General features: G+C 32.3%; 1 protein-coding gene across 1 annotated transcript; it reads left to right on the top strand.

The window, feature by feature from the left end:
* Window positions 1–3,563: 3,563 nt before the first annotated feature.
* LOC131613255 (uncharacterized oxidoreductase At4g09670-like) lies at window positions 3,564–5,163 on the top strand. Its single transcript, XM_058884943.1, has 2 exons — window positions 3,564–4,222; window positions 4,301–5,163. Exons 1-2 carry the CDS (start codon window positions 3,761–3,763, stop codon window positions 4,919–4,921), a joined length of 1,083 nt encoding a protein of 360 aa, XP_058740926.1. The 5' UTR covers window positions 3,564–3,760; the 3' UTR covers window positions 4,922–5,163.
* The last annotated feature ends 15,152 nt before the right edge of the window (window positions 5,164–20,315 follow it).

A 20,315-nucleotide genomic window follows, 5' to 3' on the forward strand; every position in this document is an offset into this window, starting at 1 on the left:
AGGTCTCACTTCAATTTTTATCTTTAAATAATACAATTTTCTTTTTTGAGATTAAGGAAAATCTTGATGAAACTATTTTTGGGATGAATGGAACATTGTAAAGGTAAGTTTGAACTAATAAGCGTTGCACTTATTTAACGCCCTTTTCTAAAAGAAACAATGGTACCTCTTAATAACTATGAAGATTAGAAACATTGTAATTGAATGTGAATCAACTTTGTTATGCTTTAACTAAACTTATTATTTCAAAGAGGATGTGGCGGAGAACCATCATCAACCAAGATTAACAAACATATCAAGTTGAAAAACATCCTCGTTTCTGAGCTCATATCCACACGTACACTAATTTTTGCACACGTACGCTTATCCTATGAGTATCTAAATACCCATACTCGTATATGTTACTTATATAGTTCTAATAAAATAAATAGATCATATATATAATATCATATCATTTTAACAACATTAAAAAAACTCAAATGTTTTATTGTTAAATAGTAAAATAAAAGAACCTTTATATTAAAATGCATAACAATGTAATAATAATAGACATACATTTTATATAATAATGTTTCGGGCTCGGGATTCCTAGGCTGCGTCCTGAGAACGGGTACGACTAGAGAGTACATGACATAGCTCATCGGAACACTGTCCATGGTCTGGGACGGTTACTCAAGCCGGCAAGGGTATATTGCCGAGTACCAGCTTGGGACGCGTACTAGCAGCACATGAAGGGTCATACTATAACCCGGGCGTAAGGTCTGGCTGTTACGCATAGATCGGCCGTAACTGATGATTGAATACGCCATTTATGAACCTCGAGTTAATGATGAGGCCAACGTTTGTAACGACGGAAGGCTAAGAGTCACTTCATTAAAGAGGTCCTGAAGGCTAAAGTGAGCTATAAATAAGGGCACCCGCAAGAGGGTTAAGCAAGACATTCATCTTGGAAAAGTATTTAGAATACTACCTCCAAATCTCCATAGTTATCACGAAACAACCTCTCATCAGTGGCTCCCTCAGTTACCTTGAGGAAGTCTGATCTGAACCTAGTTTTTATGCAAGAACAAATAATATAGAAAATTTCTTTACCCACCTCCCTATGGGTGGTCACCTCCTGCGAAAAACCAAAACTACCCCTGCTTCGGAAGTTCATTTCCGAAAGCGTGTTTTTTTAAAAAAATTGACTTACTTCGGAAGTTCATTTCCGAAACAATTATTTCGGAAGTTCACTTCCGAAATACTGCAATTTCTGCAGATTTATCAAAACACTCCCCCTCCCCCAATCATTTACCCTAAATTAAAACAAAAAGTGGCAAAGGCGAAAATTTGTGCAAACAGAATTCCAAAGCTCCATCAAGGCTCCAATCACACTGCTAAACAACATTCAAAAGCCCTCAATCCTAACACTTTGTAAGTTTTGAAATTTTTAGATCTATTATTCAAATGCATGTTATTTAGGGTTTTAATTGTATAAATGATATATGGTTAGGTTGTTAGTAGTATTTAGGTTGTTTAGAAGCATTTTGATTTGTTTTGAAGTTTGGTTTAGGGGTCTGCCATGGAAGTTGCAGAAAATCCCATCGCAGGGGTGTTTCGGAAGTTCATTTCCGAAAACACCTCCATCCCAGTTTTCGGAAATGAACTTCCGAAATGTATCAGAAGTTCAAATTTTTTTGTTTTTTATTTTGTCTCTCATATTAATCAATTTCAATTGTTTACAGGAACATGTCAGGCAACCAACCAGCACGCAGGACTGACGCTAAGGGAAGAAAGGGTTCTTCAAAGAAGGAGGTGAAAGAGGTGAAAGAGGTGAAGGAGGTGAAGGAGGTGAAAGAGGTGAAGGAGAAGAAGGAGAAGAAGAAGCTTTTGACTGGTTCTGCTTCGCAGCCTTCAGGCGTGATCAACGCTGATGGTTCTGATACTGCGTGGGATGAGGATTGGTATAATTATCTTCATTCGGAGGAGTTCGCTCGTCGGGAAGAATAACGTGTTTTTATTTTGTTTGATGTGTATTTTGTAACGCTCGTCGGGCAGAATAACATGCTTTTGTCTTGTTTGACGTGTCTTGTTTTGTTCTGATTTCGGATTGTATCGAATAATGTTTTTGTATTGGATTTATCATCTTAGTTTTTGGAAGTGGTAACCGGGGCTGGAACATATGACGGAGGAGGTGGATGTCCGGAGGAAGAAGAACCGGAGGTACGTCCACCGCGAGACAAATGAGCCAATCAATGTAAGCTATAGTTTATCATTATCATCTGGGGACGTCATTTCTAAAAAATCAAGATTAAAAATAATAAGATTTTTTTCCCAATTTTTTGTAATGACGTCCCCTGATGATAATGATAAACTATAGCTTACATTGATTGGCTCCTTTGTGTCGCGGTGGACGTACCTCCGGTTCTTCTTCCTCCGGACATCCACCTCCTCCGTCATATGTTCCGGCCCGGGTTACCACTTCCAAAAACTAAGATGATAATATTATCGTTGTAATCTTCACCCGATTAAATAAAGCGAATTGTAACTTTAATTTTCGTTGGAAGTCTTTTTTTCTCCCCACCACTCTCTCATCCCCACTTACCCGTGTTGAACAATATGTAACTTTAATTTTATGTAATATTATCGTTGTAATCTTCACCCGATTAAATAAAGCGAATTGTTGTTGTTTTTCGTTTTATTCTGTCCAGACATATTTTCGGAAGTTCATTTCCGAATTCCCCAGGAGGGGTGCGTTCGGAGATGAACTTCCGAAACACCACATTTTCTGAAAAAGTCACTTTATTTCGGAGATGCATCTCCGAAATCAATATTTTATATTAAAAAAACACGTTTTCGGAAGTTCATTTCCGAAAACACTTTTTTCAAGAAAAAAAGTACAGTTTCGAAAATGAACTTCCGAAACAAGGGGTATTGTGGTAAATTCACCGGAGGTGGCCAAGAAGGTTGGGAGGTGGGTGAAGAAATTCTCATAATATAAATAAAATATATAATTATATATTGTCCGGGTATGAGACGTGATGAGCACTAACGTATTCAGATTCATATCTAAATGTACTTATTTTAGTAGACTATTCTAAAATTTTTGATTTTTTTTCAAAATTAGAAATATGAATGTTTGTGAATTTGATAAAAAAATAAATTGTTTTTCTAGATTTAATTCAATAAATATTGAAGCCATCAAATTCGTTCAATTTATTTATCAAATCAATTTAATTCATTGAGAACTAAAATTTCAGCGGTCAAAATTGGACTTATCAAATGACACCACGGTTTGAGTTGAATCTTTGTTTGGACCCAATTTTACCCAGACCAACATATTGTTCAATCCTACGTAGTTGCTTATTAAAATAAAAAATCCTACGTAGTTTTTTTTCCCTCTTTTGGTATTTGCAATTATTGCCAGATTGCAGTAGCTTATCGGCTGCTTACATGGCAATTCTGAATCACATGACAATATTCAACCAATTATACCTCCATATCATATCTATGTCATCAGTATATAAATATAATGAAATCGAAAATTGTAGCGTAGGAGTAATATCGCATTTCTCTTTTATCTCAAAGAAGAAAATCAAAATTTGCTTGAATTTTAGGGAGTACTATCATAAATAACCTTAAATTTTATACTTATCCAATAGTAAAAAGAAAAACAAAAGGTGATATATAGAACAATGATGAACGGTGATAGCTTACATCACTGACAAGTAACAACTTGCTCTACTCCTCAGTCACTCGTTCACTCATCACATTGACCAAAATGTCGGAAGCTCTAATCCAAATCGGAGTAGTCGGATGCGCCGACATAGCCCGAAAGGTTTCCCGCGCCATAAATCTAGCCCCCAACGCCACCATCTGCGCCGTCGCCAGCCGCTCACACGACAAAGCCTCCGCTTTCGCCGCCGCCAACGGCTACCCTCTAACTGCCAAAATTTACGGCAACTACGAAGCTCTACTACAGGATCCAGATGTCGACGCTGTATACATGCCTCTTCCCACAAGCCTCCACCTTCGCTGGGCTGTTCTCGCCGCCCAGAACAAGAAGCATTTGCTCCTCGAGAAGCCCGTCGCTCTGGACGTTGCTGAGTTCGATCAAATTGCAGAAGCCTGTGAATCTAACGGCGTGCAGTTCATGGATAATACTATGTGGGTTCATAACCCCAGAACTGCTTCAATGGCCAACTTCCTCAACGATGCAAACCGTTTCGGCAACCTCAAATCGGTAATGTCTGATTGATTCATATTTATTATAGATTGTTTGTTTATTGATTATACTAGCTGTGACTTTTGGTTTGTACAGATTCGCGCCTGTTTTACATTTGCTGCAGATTCTGAATATCTACAGAAAAACATTCGTGTGAAGTCTGATCTTGATGCACATGGTTCTCTAGGTGATGCTGGTTGGTATTGCATTCGCGCAATCCTAATAGCTTCCAACTACGAATTACCGAAAACAGTTATTGCTTCACACAAACCGGTTCTTAACAAAGATGGAGTTATATTGGATTGTGGTGCATCCCTATATTGGGAAGATGGAAGAGTAGCAACATTTCATTGTTCTTTCTTGGCGAATTTGACAATGGATATAACAGCTATGGGAACGAAAGGAACTCTTCATGTTCATGATTTTATTATTCCTTATGAAGAGAAAGAAGCTTCTTATTATGTTGGTACTGAGAGTAGCTTTGATGATCTTGTTACTTGTTGGGCTAGACAGCCTAGTAAGTGTACTGTTAAAACTGATCTTCCTCAGGAGGCTCTTTTGGTTAAGGAGTTTGCTCGTTTGGTTGGTGAGATTAAGTATAGAAACGCGAAACCTGAGAAGAAGTGGGGTGTGATTAGTAGGAAAACACAGCTAGTGTTGGATGCTGTGAAGGCTTCGATTCATACAGGTTTTGAGGCTGTTGAGATTCAGGAGTGAGGCAATGTGCCTATAGTGTAATCTGCTCAATTGACATCTTTTGTTTATCTGTTAAATGTTAATCCATTCAAAATAAAAATTACGTTGTGTGCATTTGTGAGTTGTACATTTCTTTACCATTCCAAATAAAAATTACATTGTAGTCAATTTCTTCATCTTAGGTTCTTTAAATATGGAATATTGGGGATTGGGATTTAGATTTCATCATGAATATTGAGGTAGAGGCTGATTAAGAGTTAGATTCAACGCATAGATATCTCTGAAATTTTATTTGAGGTCATATCCGGTTTGTTTTTTTTGAAATCATATTTGATAATTGTAGTGTTGATTTTGCGTTATAAATATTTGTATGTTGATGACCATAATTAGCTAATGAATTTTATGAGTGGTTTGTAAATAGATAACATTAGGTGTTTGGTATGACCCATAGTGGAATGAATAAGTTTAGGTTGAGATTTTGGGGTTGGTTTAGATTGTTGAATTTGCAGAAATCTTGAAAAATGCAAGCATGAAGCAATTCATATGAATATTTGAATCGATTCAAGCGATTTTGGACCCCTATCCATCTTTGTGAGTCAATTCAAGGTTCCTCTAAATCAATTCATTTAGTTCATTTTTATCTAAAATATTGTTTTTAGGCTAGTAAATCTAGTTTCGTTCAATTTTGTCCAAAATATTGTTTTTAGGCTAGTAAATCTAGTTTCTTGGTATATTGACCTCTCTTGCGGTATGTATTAAATTTCCCTAGAATTTAGATATTGAGAATAGTAGAGATATGTTAGGAATATTTAGGATTAATCATAGGTTACGGTTATACTAGACTATCTTGGAGATAATTCGAGGGTCAATACGAGAGAGTATTCTAAAACTTTGAAGTGATAGATGTGTGGGTTCTCTCGCTTATAAAGTGTTCAATCTTCCCTTTTCTAATCAATGTACCGTCATTAACATAGGACACCTCTTATCCATCACATGTGGGGAGTACTTTCGATACGAGTAAGCCGATTCTTTCACTCGAAACCAAAGACTCATGATACCATTGTTGGAGTTGGAGGCAATTCGGAGATCCCCTTTCCTAATCAATGTACCGCCATTAACACAGGACACCTCTTATCCACCGCTTGTGAGGAGTAATTTCGATACAAGTAAGCCAAATCTTTCACTCGAAACCAAAGACTCATGATACCACTGTTGGAGTTGGAGGCAATTCGGAGATCCCATTTTCTAATCAATATCCGCCATTAACAGAGGACACCTCTTATCCACCGCTTGTGAGAAGTACTTTCGATACAAGTAAGTCAGATCTTTCACTCGAAACCAAAGACTCATGATACCACTGTTGGAGTTGGAGGCAATTCAGAGATCAACACGAGAGAGCATTTTACACTTGGAACACACCTTTATGAGAGACACACTACATATTCACCAAAAACCTTTAGGTGATAGGTGTGTGAGTTCTCTCACTTATAAACTGTTCAATCTTCCCTTTTCTAATAATGTGGGACTTCTTCCTTACACTTGATTCTTAACAGACTATAATTGTGTTAATTGTTTAATCAAAAGATTGATTATGATTTATCATAAGTATGTATAGAAGTACCGTGTAATTTTACTTATGTATATCCTAATAAGAGAATGTTTTAGGCTAAGTGAGAATAATATGATTTATCTTAGTTAAATATGCTCTCTATTTATATAAAGATACATGTAAGTGAAGGCAAACGAGACATTGTTTAAGTAGTTAATCTATTTATATCTTACCAAACTTTGAGGTTAACTAACTTTTATGGTGACACAAAGTTAAAGTTGTTACAATCCTTTGTGTTTACTCGTGAGTTATGTTTAAGCATTTGAAGTGTGCGCACGCTCAAGAGCTTAAAAAGTTAGATAGAGATTAGGATATTGTTCCTACTTAGACCGAGGCCAAAGAGAGCATCAACCCATTAATTATTAACCCATATTAAAGGTAATCCATTCCCAATGTTAATCACCATGAATGATGAGGTTAAGAGTAACGAGGAAAGACAATCTAAAAAGAAAGAGACACAAAACCTTGTAAATATTTCAGGGTATGAGTCTAAAGTTTTGATGAGATGAAATTGTGAACTATGAGTGATTGTGTCACTAACCTCGGGATGTAAGTCCCGTGTTGGTAGAGAAATAGTGAAGCCCTAATGTGGCAATTATGTTGAAGGCTTGATAAGAACCAATGTGTTAAATATGGTTTGGAGGTTTGAATAGAAATTGTATTTGTTTGAATCATCATGCATCATATATGAATCGGAGTAGATATCGTCTAGCAATGGTGTGTATTACAATGTAGCTCACATGTACTCTTAGAAGTATAGTTTAGCGAAGGGTGTTATAGTGCACACATGGATTACATTTACTTCTAGACATTGCATGTCTACGAACGTCTAGTTGAGTGTTGTAGTGTTGGATGTTCCTCATCTACTCTCCTAAACTATTATGGCTCAGGAAAATAAGCTCTAGGTCAATCGATGGTACCACATGAATTGGAGTAGAGGCAAAGTGCATCTCGTAAGCATTATATGTATGTTGTGAAATATTAAGTGAATTTACTTGTATGTTATGAAATGTTAAGTGAGTTTATATGTATGTTGTGAAATGTTAAGTGATTTCATATGACGCCGTGAGCATTGTGTAACTTATGTTTATACTACCATTTGCTATATTATACCATGTTATTTTGTAGAATGTATTCTCACCCCTTTATTTCTATGTTTCTCAATGTGAACCTATATGCAGAGTATTCTCAGGTTGAGACTGAGGAGTAGTTGCTTGGGTATCTTATGGAAGATGGTGTAGAAGACCATTTTATTTGTTTACCTTATGTTTATGTTTTTCTGAACTATTAAGTTAGCTAGTTGATTTAAATTAGAATAAAGCTTTGATATTGTGACATCTGGGTCGGGATTATTATTTTGAGATTTTCTACGTTTGATATTAAGTTGGATTAAGCACTCATTAATGAAAAGTTCTATGTTATTCATGTGAATGTGATACCCTTGATTTATAATTTTTCGTTCCTCCATGTTTATTATATTATAAAGTAAAAACAATTATTGGGGTTTAAGATTTTACAGAGGTAGGGATTTGATCCTTGAAGTTACTCTTGTTCTTACTTGATTTTGTGATTGCATTGTGTGATTTGCTGTATATCTTGTCAAATATGTGCTTATTATGTCCGTACATGATTCTAGAAATGTCAGAGTGACTTGTTCGCTGGAAAACTATGAGAAAATGCATGTTTTGGTGGTGCTTAGGCCTTTTATGGTCGTATCCAATGCTTACGGGCTTCCTTACGCGATCGTAAGCGAGTTTTACGGCCCACTCATAAAAATTTATGGCTAGAAATAGGTTTAGTCCATAATAGACGTGTTTTTATTTTCGTAACTTCGATTGAGACTCAGTCAGTTATGTTGGAAAGCTAAATCAAATATCTATACTATGATAAAGTGATATTGTACTTTTATGCATGTTTTTTGTTTTTGAATGAATAATTATTTATGAGGCAACATAAACATCGTAGGTAAACTAGGTTATGAATCAAGGAAAACTAATAATGGATCTCGGGATACTTAGGCATATATTGAGATAGTGAACATACAATGATATTGGTTCCTAAAGGGATCAATTGAAATAAACGTGAGGAATGTTGAGACTTTATGCCTGTGCCTGAAATGTCGCTTGTAATCAGAGACGGAAATTCGAGCAAGATGGTAGATCGCACCATAAAACATGACTTGATGGAAAGGACTAGTATTAAGTCACAAAGACCATAAAAATTAGCTTGATATGAGAAGTTCTAGAAGGTAGTTGACGTTATGCGAAGCTAGTCGTCTCCTAAAGCGTACATGGTATGTAAGAGAGAATGTATCGACATTTCTACATGGTATGAGGTTAATCACGCCTTGAACCCTTTGGTTTTATTATGTCATACAAGTATTAGAATCTAGTAGAAATTGAATAGTTCTAGAAATCCTTTGGCCGAGAGGACTTATGGTTTAGTAAGGCTCCATTGAGATAGTATTATCTCACCCCCCGTTGTTGAGCCTTTTCAGATGATTAGGTTTTGGACAAAGGAAAGAAAAAAATGGTTTGAGGAGCATGAAGAATATCATTATATGTTGTTTCTGGTATGCATTTTTTCTTAGATCTTCTATGTTGGACATGTTATATTTGTGTGAACATTGTTGTAAACTATGTGTTTGTCATGTACTTATGTCATTTACGCAATATTATATGCATTAGTACCTGTATTTAATATTTTGAATGTGATATTTCTTGACACTGTCATATATATGAGAGGATCTATTGCTTCAATAACTACTTTATACTTCTCCAGTTCTGCAAAAAAATGAAGAAAAAAAATAGTGAAGAAATACGAATTGTGCTTATGCTCATCAGTTATGAATTTAAAATGGTACTTTATGTCATGAACTATTGTACCTAATCACACACAAAGAATAATGAGACGTGAGGAAACATGTTTGCTCATGATTCATGTTTGCACAAAAGAGATTATGATGCTAGATACAACATCCACACTAACCTAAAGCCATTATCATACTACATCTACCATACCCCCATAAATAAAATGAACAACAAATGATAAAAACTTATCAATATATAATGTCGAGATTGTTGAAAAAGGTGAGAACACTTCAATGTAGAGTAAACACACTAATAGTAAGAGCATGAAACGACAAGGAGAGTTCGAAGGGAAGAAATGATAAAAAAATAACATATTCATTTTTTATATGTGCATGTTAATTAGAGATAGGATATAGAAAGAAAATCCCCACAATATAGAAGAATGAAAAGTTAAGGGTTGAGCATTAACCAGTAAGTGAAGAATAAACCATCACACTAAAAACTACAAATTGACACGTGATAAGGGGCCAAAGAAACAAATTTCAAGAAACCTCACCCTTTCCTACCAAAGAGGGGGTAAGAATATCATGAGTCCAAATGATGAGACATGCCAATGATGGATGAAATATCCAATAATACTGTCATCCAATTGGCACCTTCTTAAAATTATTTCACAAGCCACATCTTGGCTTTGCTGGACCAGGCTTAAGGGGGAACTATTCATGTCTAGACTAAGGCCAAGAGAACATCAACTCATTAAAGTAACGTTCAAATGCTAACCACAATGAAGGATGAGATAAAGAGTAACGATGATAGGCTGTTAAAGAAGGAAAGGGCACAAGACGATTATGCCCTAAAGATACACCCTTTCATTATGTATGATTAAATAAAATTCGTTAGATGACATAATGAGTAATATTATGACACCTTCATATATGAAGAAGATTCTAGACCCCCAAAAACTCCAGAGTCTTCCTAGAAAGAAGGTAAAATCTTATAATAAAGGTACACAATATCTAAAACCTAAAAATATTCTTTCAATCCTTATTAAATCATTTACTATAACGTCAGTGTTTGTAGGTTTTACCCCACCTTTTTCCCTGCATGAAAAATAATTATTAACAAATGAATTTGCCACCTAGACATATTTGATCCAAGTTAGATCATATGTAAATTGATGTCTTTGTAATAAGTTTAAGAAAGTTTGAGTTAGAATCATTTAATCGAAAGTCAATTGAAAAAAGTGATTCTTATTCTACGCATTTATTTATTTTGTTCGATTAAGAAATTGCTTGATTAGAGGTATGAAGGAACTATAGTTGTGAAGCATTTAGATTTTTTTTATTGTAGTGTAATTAAAGTGAGATGTGTAATGTAACTTCATTTATATGTCTTGTCTTTCTTATAAAGTTTACTTCGAAAGGACTATACCAAGACAATTTTAAATACCACCTCTATTGTAGTAAGTAAGAGTTTAAATGATTTGAGTTGAACTGACTTTAGAATAATTTGTTATTTAATCTATTAAAATTTTAACGGGTTAAGTTTATCGTTCAATCCACAATTTTACGATAAAAGATCAAACTGATTTGTTTATTTATGAGTTTGGTTTGCACGTTGTGTTTCGAGTAAAAATTTTTTTTTTAATAGTCTTTTTCACTTATAAAAAAGTTATAACACAATTTAAAACAATTACACTTATTTTTAACATTTTAATAGGATGAAACACATCATATAATGTCTAGTAAAAATCATCCACATGATTAACACTTATAATAATAGAAAATTTCACAAATTGTAATTTCAGTGATATATTAATTTGAGTGGTTTATAAATTTTTTTGGTAAAATTGTAATTATTAGTGAATATTAATTTTATATTTTTATTTAAAATTATAATAAACAATAAAAAATCACTAATGATCTTCTATGAGATGGGTCAATGGATCCACAGATTAAAAAACTCAAAATCGATATTCGAACCAAAACTATATAAATTGTTGCCGTTAGATTTAATATACTTATAAATAATTAAGTTTGAATAATTTATGAGTTGATTTGATTTGAGTCTGCGAGTTTGGAAGTCAACTCACGCTCATTAATGTTAAATTATAATTTCTTGTGTCGAAAAGATTTGATTTGATTTGACTTAGAAGTGTGAAAACAATTTGTTACACACATATTTGATTTACTAAATTAGATAGATTTGATTTAGGTCTAAAATAGATTAGATTTGATTTAATTCCAAAATAGGTATTTTGGGCTTTTGGCTTAGAGAGTAAGCTAACATAAATCTATAAATAACCCCTATTTTTGTAATCAAGTCAATTGAGTTGTATTCATAGAAATTGTAGTTGCAAGTGAATAATAAAGTTTTTCACAGTTTATGGGCAGAGAGAAACTTTGCAGAAAATCATTGTCTTTTTTTTTATATTGATCATCGTTATTGTGTGGTGGTATCAATCCTGTTCATTAAGATTGGTAGAAATTCATCATAGATTTTGGTGGATTTCCAACATATGATATCAAGAGCTCCAGTTTATTGATAAAGGGAAGAAGAAGAAAATCACGATGGTGGTGAATTATGGGAATGAAATTATCCAGCAAGTCTACCAATTCTGAAAGTAGATAACTATGAGAATTGGTGCTAACAGATGAAGGTTTTATTCAGGTGTCAAGGTCTTTGGGATCTTATGAAGGATAGAGTAAAAGAGCTTGAAGAAGACGCTTCAGAAGAAGAAAATAAAGAATATGAAGAATCGAAGAAGAAGAGTTATAAAGCACTCTTTATAATTCATTAATGTTTGAGACTACACAACTTCAAAAAGGTTAGTGATTCCGAATCTGCAAAAGAAGCTTCAGAGAATTTTGAAAAGTCTTTTGGAGGCACAGAGAAGGTGAAAGAGGGGAGGTTATAGACTCATAAAATAATGTATGAATTACTTCAGATGGAAGATAGCGAAAGCATAACTGATTTCTTCACTAGGTACGAAACTAGTGAATCAAATCAAGATATATGGAGAAGCGTTAACAACAAGAGCTGTTGTTTTGAAGATCTTAAGGTCTTTGGCCCCTAAGTTCGACCACGTGGGGGTAGCCATAGAAGATTCAAAGGATTTGTTGAAGTTAACAAAAGAAGAGCTTCAAGGGACGCTTGAATCTCATGAATGACAAATGGCTAAAAGAGCTACTGGAAATTTGAAGAGTGATGTGGCCTTGCAGGCTCAGTCAACAAACGAAAAGAAAGGCAAAGGAAGTTTAAATGGAAATAAAGGTAGAGGTGGCTATAACAATTCGACTGGTCAAAGTCATCAAGAAGGAAGCTGGTTGAATCAAAGAAAATCCTCATACCAAAGTAACCAAAGAGGCGGTGCTGCAGGTAGAGGAAAGGTGGTGGTCAAAAGCCTGACAAGAGACACATTCAGTGTTTCAATTGTTAGAAGTATGGTCACTATCCTACAAATATCCAGAAAAGAATAAGGATTAATAAAATGATGCAAATTTTGCAAAACATGAAGAAGAAGAAGAAATGTTGCTGATGGTCACAATCAGAGATGAAGATAAAATTAAGGACCAATGGTACTTGGATTCAGGATGCTCATCACATGTGTCTGGAAGATAAGATTGGTTTGTAAACATAAAGCCCTCAATGAAGAACACGATGAAATTCACAAATGACAATACGCTGACAGCTGAAGGTATTGGAGACGTTTTCATTATGAGGAAAGATGGCAAGAGGTGAGTAATCTCAAATGTGTTGTACATACCAGGCATGAAGAGCAATTTTCTCAGCATTGGGCAATTGATCGAAAAGAATTACAAAGTGTCGATCGAAGACAAGATAATGAGAGTCGTCGACACAAGTGGAAAGTTAATCTTGAAGGCTCATATGTTCAAAATAGAACCTTCAAGATTGAACTCGATGTGATGGAACACAAGTGCCTTGCGATTGCAGCTAGCAAAGATGAATGGATGTGGTACTATCGACTAAGTCATCTCAACTTTAAAGACATCAGATACTTGAAAAGAAATAATATGGTTTCAGGAATTCCAGAAATTGACATTCCAAACGAGGTATGTGAGGAATTTGTGCAGGCGAAGCAGCAATAGAATAGCTTCAGCAAGGATGCAGGAAGCAAGTCGAAGGCTATTCTAGAAATCATATACTCTGATGTATGTGGTCTTATCCATGTAGATTCGATGGGAGGTAAAAGATACTTTGTCACATTTGTAGATGATTTCAGTCAAAAACTGTGGACTTATCTAATTAATAAGAAAAATGAAGTGATTGAGGTATTTGCCAAGTTTAAATTTATGGTCGAAAGACAAAGTGGTCGAAATCTCAAAGTTTTAAGAACTTATGGTGGTGGAGAGTATGTGTCGAAAGACTTTGATGCATTGTGTGAAAATGAAGAGATTGTGCATGAGATGGTGCCACCCTACACTCCACAGAAAAATGAAATTGCAGAAAGGAAGAATTGAACCATCATGAATATGGTGAGAAGTATGTTGAATGACGAGCATTTACCTAAAGAATTTTGGGGTGAAGTTGTGTCAACAAAAACATACATTTTGAATAGATGTCCAACGAAGAAGTTAGAAGGAATTACTCCAGAAGAATGTTGGTTTGGTGTTAAACCTAGATTGAGTCATCTGAAAGTATTTTGATCTATAGCACATAGGCATGTGCCAGATCAGTTGAGAATAAAACTTAATGACAAGTCGAGTCAAATGATCCTAGTAGGATATCATTCGACTATAGGTTACAAGTTGTTCGACCCAGTGAATAAGCAAGTAGTGATTAGCAGGGACATGATTATATATGAGCTTAAAGAATGGGATTGGACTGAAATAACCCCTATTTTTGTAATCAAGTCGATTGAGTTGTATTCACAGAAATTGCAGTTGCAATTGAATAATAAAGTTTTTCACAGTTTGTGGGCAGAGAGTAACTCTGCAGAAAATCATTGTCTTTTTTTTATATTGTCCATCGTTATTGTGTGGTGATAGCAATCTTGTTCATCAAAATTGGAAGAAATTCATCATAGTTTTGGTGGATTTCCAACGATTAACATCCGTAATTAAATTGGATAAATTCTTTAATATTATTTTCTAGAAATTTGATATAAGGTATTGCAAAAAGAAAAGATTTTTGAAAAAACAAAGAGGGATTTTTTTTGACAGAAATATTAAATTTTAAGGTCGAAGAAAGAATGGTAGAAATAATTATCAAATTGAACAAAAATCTTTGATAAAATACAATTCAATGAAACTTTAATAATAATGTTGTAGAAAAAATATAACGGGATAGCTCTAGTACCATATTACAATTTTTTACACACTAGAAAAAATATTTACAAATGAAATAATAAAGGAATAATGTGACATAAAAAAAAATTGGCGTAATTGCAACTTTAGTCCCACTGTTTATCTTTTTTTTTTCAGTTCTGATCCCTCCATTTTAAAAATCACGATTTTGGTCCCTTTTTTAAGTTTTGTGTTGAATTTTCGTCCCCCTCCAATTTGAGACTTATTTTTAACTACATGGCACTAGACTTGATGATGTGTCATTGACAAATCACTATTAATTTATTCCAGCTCATTTTTTAATTTATAATATTTCCTTTATATTAACATTATTTCATTAGTTATTAATAATATAAATATTCATTTAAATATTAATCAAATTAATTTTAAGTTATTAAAAATTATAAACTATAGAATCATCAAAAACGTTTTCTCCTTCTTCTCCCAAGACATGTTCTGCCTTCTCCCCAAAACGTGTTCTTACAAACCCTAACTGCCTCCCCAAAATGTTTTCTTACAAACCCTAACAATAGAATCGCTTCCATGTGTGTTTCACCTTCAATCAATTTCTGTTCTGGGTTTGTAATACAAGAATCAATTTCTGTTCTGGGTTTGTAATACAAGAAGCTTTAGATATGCATTTGGAATTGGGTTTGTGATACAATGAGATTTAAATATGTGTTTCTGTTCTGGGTTTGTTCTTGGTTTGTAATACAAGAAGCAGATCTCTGTTTGGAACTGGGTTTGTGATACAAGGAGATTTAAATATTTGTTTCTGTTCTGGGTTTGTGAGATATGTGTTGTAGATCTAATAAAAAAATTAAAGGAAAAGGAAAGTTGGATTTAGGATATATGGTTTAGTCCTTAAAATGCAACATTATGAAACTGTAAGTGGATGAAGAATCTGTGGATTTAGTCATGGAAGCTGGATTATCGGATGTGGGTGAAGAACTAGATCTTAAAAAACGCCTCTTCTTCTGCTAATCTTAGAAGGATTCAATATCCGTAAAACACAAGATAAACTTCAGTTCTTCACCTTCTTGCTCCGCTATTGCATGTAAACCTCCTACTTTTCATTTTGTTTCGTCACTTCCTTTTCAAAAGTCATCTTCTTAAACCATTCTTCCAACATTATTTCACAAAAAAAAAAAAACATAAGTGTGGTTATGCTACTGAGTAACTATTTTCCATCACATAAAGGTAGAAACAATTAAATCTAAAATCAATCAAAAGGTTTAATACTCCAGGATATGTCAAAATAAATAATTTCAATTTTTTTTTTAAGTATATTAGTTTTTTTTTTTGAAAATTTATAAAAAAACATTAACATATATAAATAAATAATTTAATGATATTAGATTAAGATTTTTGAAAATTTATAAAAAACAGTAATATATATAAATAAATAATTTAAAAATTTATTTAATGATATTAGATTAATATTTTTGAATGCCATGTCAGCAAATTAAATGCCACGTCAGCAAATTGAATGCCACATCATTAAAAATATGTCTCAAATTGAAGAGGGGACTAAAATTCAACACAAAACTTAAAAAAGGACCAAAATCATGGTTTTTAAAATGGAGGGATCGAAATCGAAAAAAAAGATAAATAGAGGGATTAAAGTTACAATTAAGCCAAAAAAATTTATATAATCAAATAGAACAACATAGAAAATTAAATAAAGTTATCTAAAAAATAAATTATTTTGAGAACTTTTCAAATTTAAATAATTTAATAAATAATTAAATATAATAAAATTAAATAATAGTAAGTGATTAATTAAAGGTAAACTACATTAAAAATTTTAATAGGTAGAAAAGTTGTCATTTTTCTTTTATAAGAGTTTAAAGATAATGCACTGTTTTACACATACAACCAATCAAAATAATTTAATTTATCATGTAATGTCAGTTTTTTAAAAATAAAAATAAGATTTGTTCTGATGCATACTTTTTATTGGTTGACAGTATAAAAATACTTTACACTGTAAATGCATTTTTTTTTTACCTTTTTATAATATCTCTTAAATTATTGCAAATTCAGTTCTGGAAAGTTCTGAAATATTGACCCTAGTTTAATTTAAATTGCAAATGTCTAAATTTGGACATTTCTTCTGTAACGTCTAGAACCTGTCATCCTGTTGCCGCTTTTCTAACCACTAATAATCACAGTCGGTGCGGAAAAGATGTTCCAGATTTGAAAATTGAGCCGTACTTAATAAATTACTACAGCCAAACACAATATAAGCCCCTTCAAATTCAGGTGCACATTTTCAAACAAAATTTTTAATTTATGTGTTTTAGCATTATTTTTTATTAAAATATTTATTTTAAAATGATTGTATTTATATTTTATACAGGCCAATTTTGTAGGCCAGCCAATTTGGGCACGCCCCGGGCTCACTCTTATTTTTTAGAAAATTTATTTTGTATTCTTATAATTATATTTATATTTTTACACACAAAAAATTTGGACTGAAATATTCTCGTATAAATAATATATATTTTAAAAATTTTAATTTTTTTTTCACAATTCAAATTTTCGAAACACCTCGAAATACTTTTTCAAAGTCTTCCGATTTAAAAAAACCACACCGAAACATTTAGAAAAAGAATTCTAATAGTTTTTAAATTGTTTAAAGTCTAGAATTTAAAAAAAAAAATTAAACCACCGGAACACTTTTAATAAGTGTCATCTTCAAATCCATTTTAAATAACTTGAAAACAACCGGAATTCTTTTACTAAGTGTTTTGGTGTGGTTTTTTTAAAATTGGAAGACTTTGAATAAATATTCCAATTTATATTTTTTTAGTGTTTCAATTTTTTTTTCTGAAATGTGAGAAAAATATAATTTTTTTAAAAATATATACTATTAATACGAAAGTATTTCGGTCTTAATTTAATTAAGGGTCATGCTAACATGTGTCCATGTGCCCTTAGGGCACATTTAAGAATACTATAATTAGAAAAAGTTAAAAGTAATTAAATACAATAAAGTCATATTTAAAGTTTCGATACATTGAATACACGTATTTCAAGAAAATATTTCTATAAATATTTCATTAACTTGTCCTTAGGACACATTTTAGCTTTTTTCTTTAATTAATTATTTTGCTCACACTGCTTGAAATTCTTGTGTCTGCCATTGGTTTTATATACTGCTTTAATTAGTTATTTAGAGTTATTGTCTGACATTGATAATGCGATGGGGCCCTATATATGATAGTGTTAGTTGAAATATTAAAGATGATCTCTTATCTATATCTATAAGGTTATGTATAATGGGGGTGTTGAAAAATAAATTCAATAGTTGAATTCTTGCAATGAGGGTGTTGAATAGGGTGTTTAAAGTGAGGCGTATTAATTGGTGTTGAATGTTTTCAACATGTTGAATATGGAAAGAGTGGGATCCACAAAATACTTTGTAAAATTTTATTGGTTGTTTTGAATGTTTAAATTTTTTAGTGTGTTGTGAATGGTGGTGGAATATGATGTTGAATTTTATTAAACAAAATCATTGTAGTGAGTATAAATTGAATGTGGGTTAAATTATTAGGTGAAAGAAAGAGAAAATGATGTGTAGTATAAAAAAAATGAAAAAGAAGAGTGTTGAATAATAAAACCATTGTACATAGCCTAAATACTCCTACACGTAATTATTAGTTAAAGTGATTATTAGATTTAAAATAAAATAAATTCTTATTTACCCAATTTAAAAAGTTGGGTAAAGTTATATTCAATATAAAATGTCTTGAAAACAATCAAAAAGTATACTATTTAATAATTAATTAAATAAGATAAAACTAAATGATCCAATGTGATTGGTGAAAGATACACTATCCAACTTTTTGTGATGAGTAGAGAAGTTGTCCTTTAAAATAAATCATATAAGTGGTGATTTGAAGTATATATAAATATTCGTGTTAATATATGGAAGAAGTTTATTAGTTAGAAAATGGAAAAATAAGAAATGTAAGAATAAATCTAAATCATTCATTATAATCACAACTTCATGATCTTTATTATTAAGAAGGAAATTAAACTTAAAATTAATTTAAAATTCATCTCTAAAATAGTGACACGTATACATTTTTATATTCTTTATTCAAATTGATCCGTATTAAATAACACTACTCTTAATATATTTAGACATGTGAGATTATCTACGAAGAATGAAACGTGACACATGTGAATTAATTAATTATAACATGTTCATTCTATTTAGATTTGCTTTGAGAAAAAACAAAATAAGGCATGAGGGTGGATTGGGCATGTCTACGAGCATTGCACTTTTAAATTTCAAAATTTATAAAATTCATATTAATGTAAGCATCTTCAAAAGTAAGAAGAAAAATCAGAATATGATATGGAAATATAGTAGTGTCTGGATCTAAACTCTTGATCCATTTTTTAAAAAAGTGCAAACAAAATAAGCATGTATGACATGCCTGACTTATTTTGTCAAACTTATTTAGATGCAGTTCACTTATGTTTTAGGGTTAATTGGTTTTGATTTTTTTTAAAATAATTTTATAGTATTATATAATTTTGTGAAACAACTTTTTTTATAAAGAAACTTTTTATAAAGGTTTTAAATGAAAATTCGATTTAAATAGTTATTCTTAAAATATTATTTTAGGTATTTTAATTTTTATTGAAAATTTTTTTGAATATCAAAATTTCAATAAATCACTTAATTTTGAAGCTATTTCAAATAGTTTTTTTTTTTATATAAAAATCTTTTTCAAAATATAATTATTTTTAAAAAATTACGATTTTGACAAAGTTTTAGTCTTCAGTAATATATATTTATGTTATAGGATGTCAAAATTAGAGTTTTATTTTTAAAAAAATGAATATAAAAAAACTTGTAATATTTTGAAAAAGCATTTTGTAAAATCTATTTTAAAAAATACAAAGAAAAAAATCCACTTTTTAATGCTGAAACAAACAAACCCTAAATCTACGAGTGAGTAAGAGATAAACTTTTCATTTTTTGTGAGACAGATGACAACATTTTATTGCAGGATAGACGTTTTTTAAAGTCGTTTCAAGTAAAATGACCATACATAAAGAATAATGTTCAAATAATCATAATGTTTTTACACCATTTGTATTTGAATCTTTTGTTTCGTAAGTTCAAAGAAAATGGACCTTTTTGCAAAGATTTCAACAAACGGGAACCATAGACAAATAATCGATATGAGTGTTAGGGTCGGAGCTAAGATATGACGTCTGATGTGAGGAAGAATACACCAATCCAGTGCCGATGAACGAAGTAGGATGGAATGAGAGACATGCCTAGTCGGACGATCGAAGTGTCAAGACGGTATGACAATTACGGTAGTTCAAATGTTGAATGAATGTTACGAAAAATAATGAGGGAAGCGTTACACCCTCGTGATTGCGACGACGAACGTTAGGGCAACCTCTTAAATGTTGTTTTTGAAGTGTCTTTGCTTCATGAATACGAGAGAGAAGTTAGTATAAGAGGGGAACCTCCCGTGAAGGGAGAGGACAACCAATACAACACAAAAAATACAAGCACACCATAACTTCGATAGCACATAACTGTTGAGACCTCACTTGATTAACTTCGGAGAGGTTATTCAAAATTGTTTTTTAAAACAAAATATATGTTGTACATACCTTAGTTCTCTGAGTCGGGTATTTTAGTCGGATGTGCC

This window comes from Vicia villosa, linkage group LG1 (genome assembly GCF_029867415.1).
Source record: "Vicia villosa cultivar HV-30 ecotype Madison, WI linkage group LG1, Vvil1.0, whole genome shotgun sequence".
NCBI classification, from domain to species: domain Eukaryota; kingdom Viridiplantae; phylum Streptophyta; class Magnoliopsida; order Fabales; family Fabaceae; genus Vicia; species Vicia villosa.

Coding starts and splice junctions, on each gene's coding strand:
- LOC131613255 (XM_058884943.1), top strand. CDS start 3,761: ATGTCGGAAGCTCTAATCCAAATCGGAGTAGTCGGATGCGCCGACATA. Junction 4,223..4,300: donor GTTTCGGCAACCTCAAATCG/GTAATGTCTGAT, acceptor TGGTTTGTACAG/ATTCGCGCCTGTTTTACATT.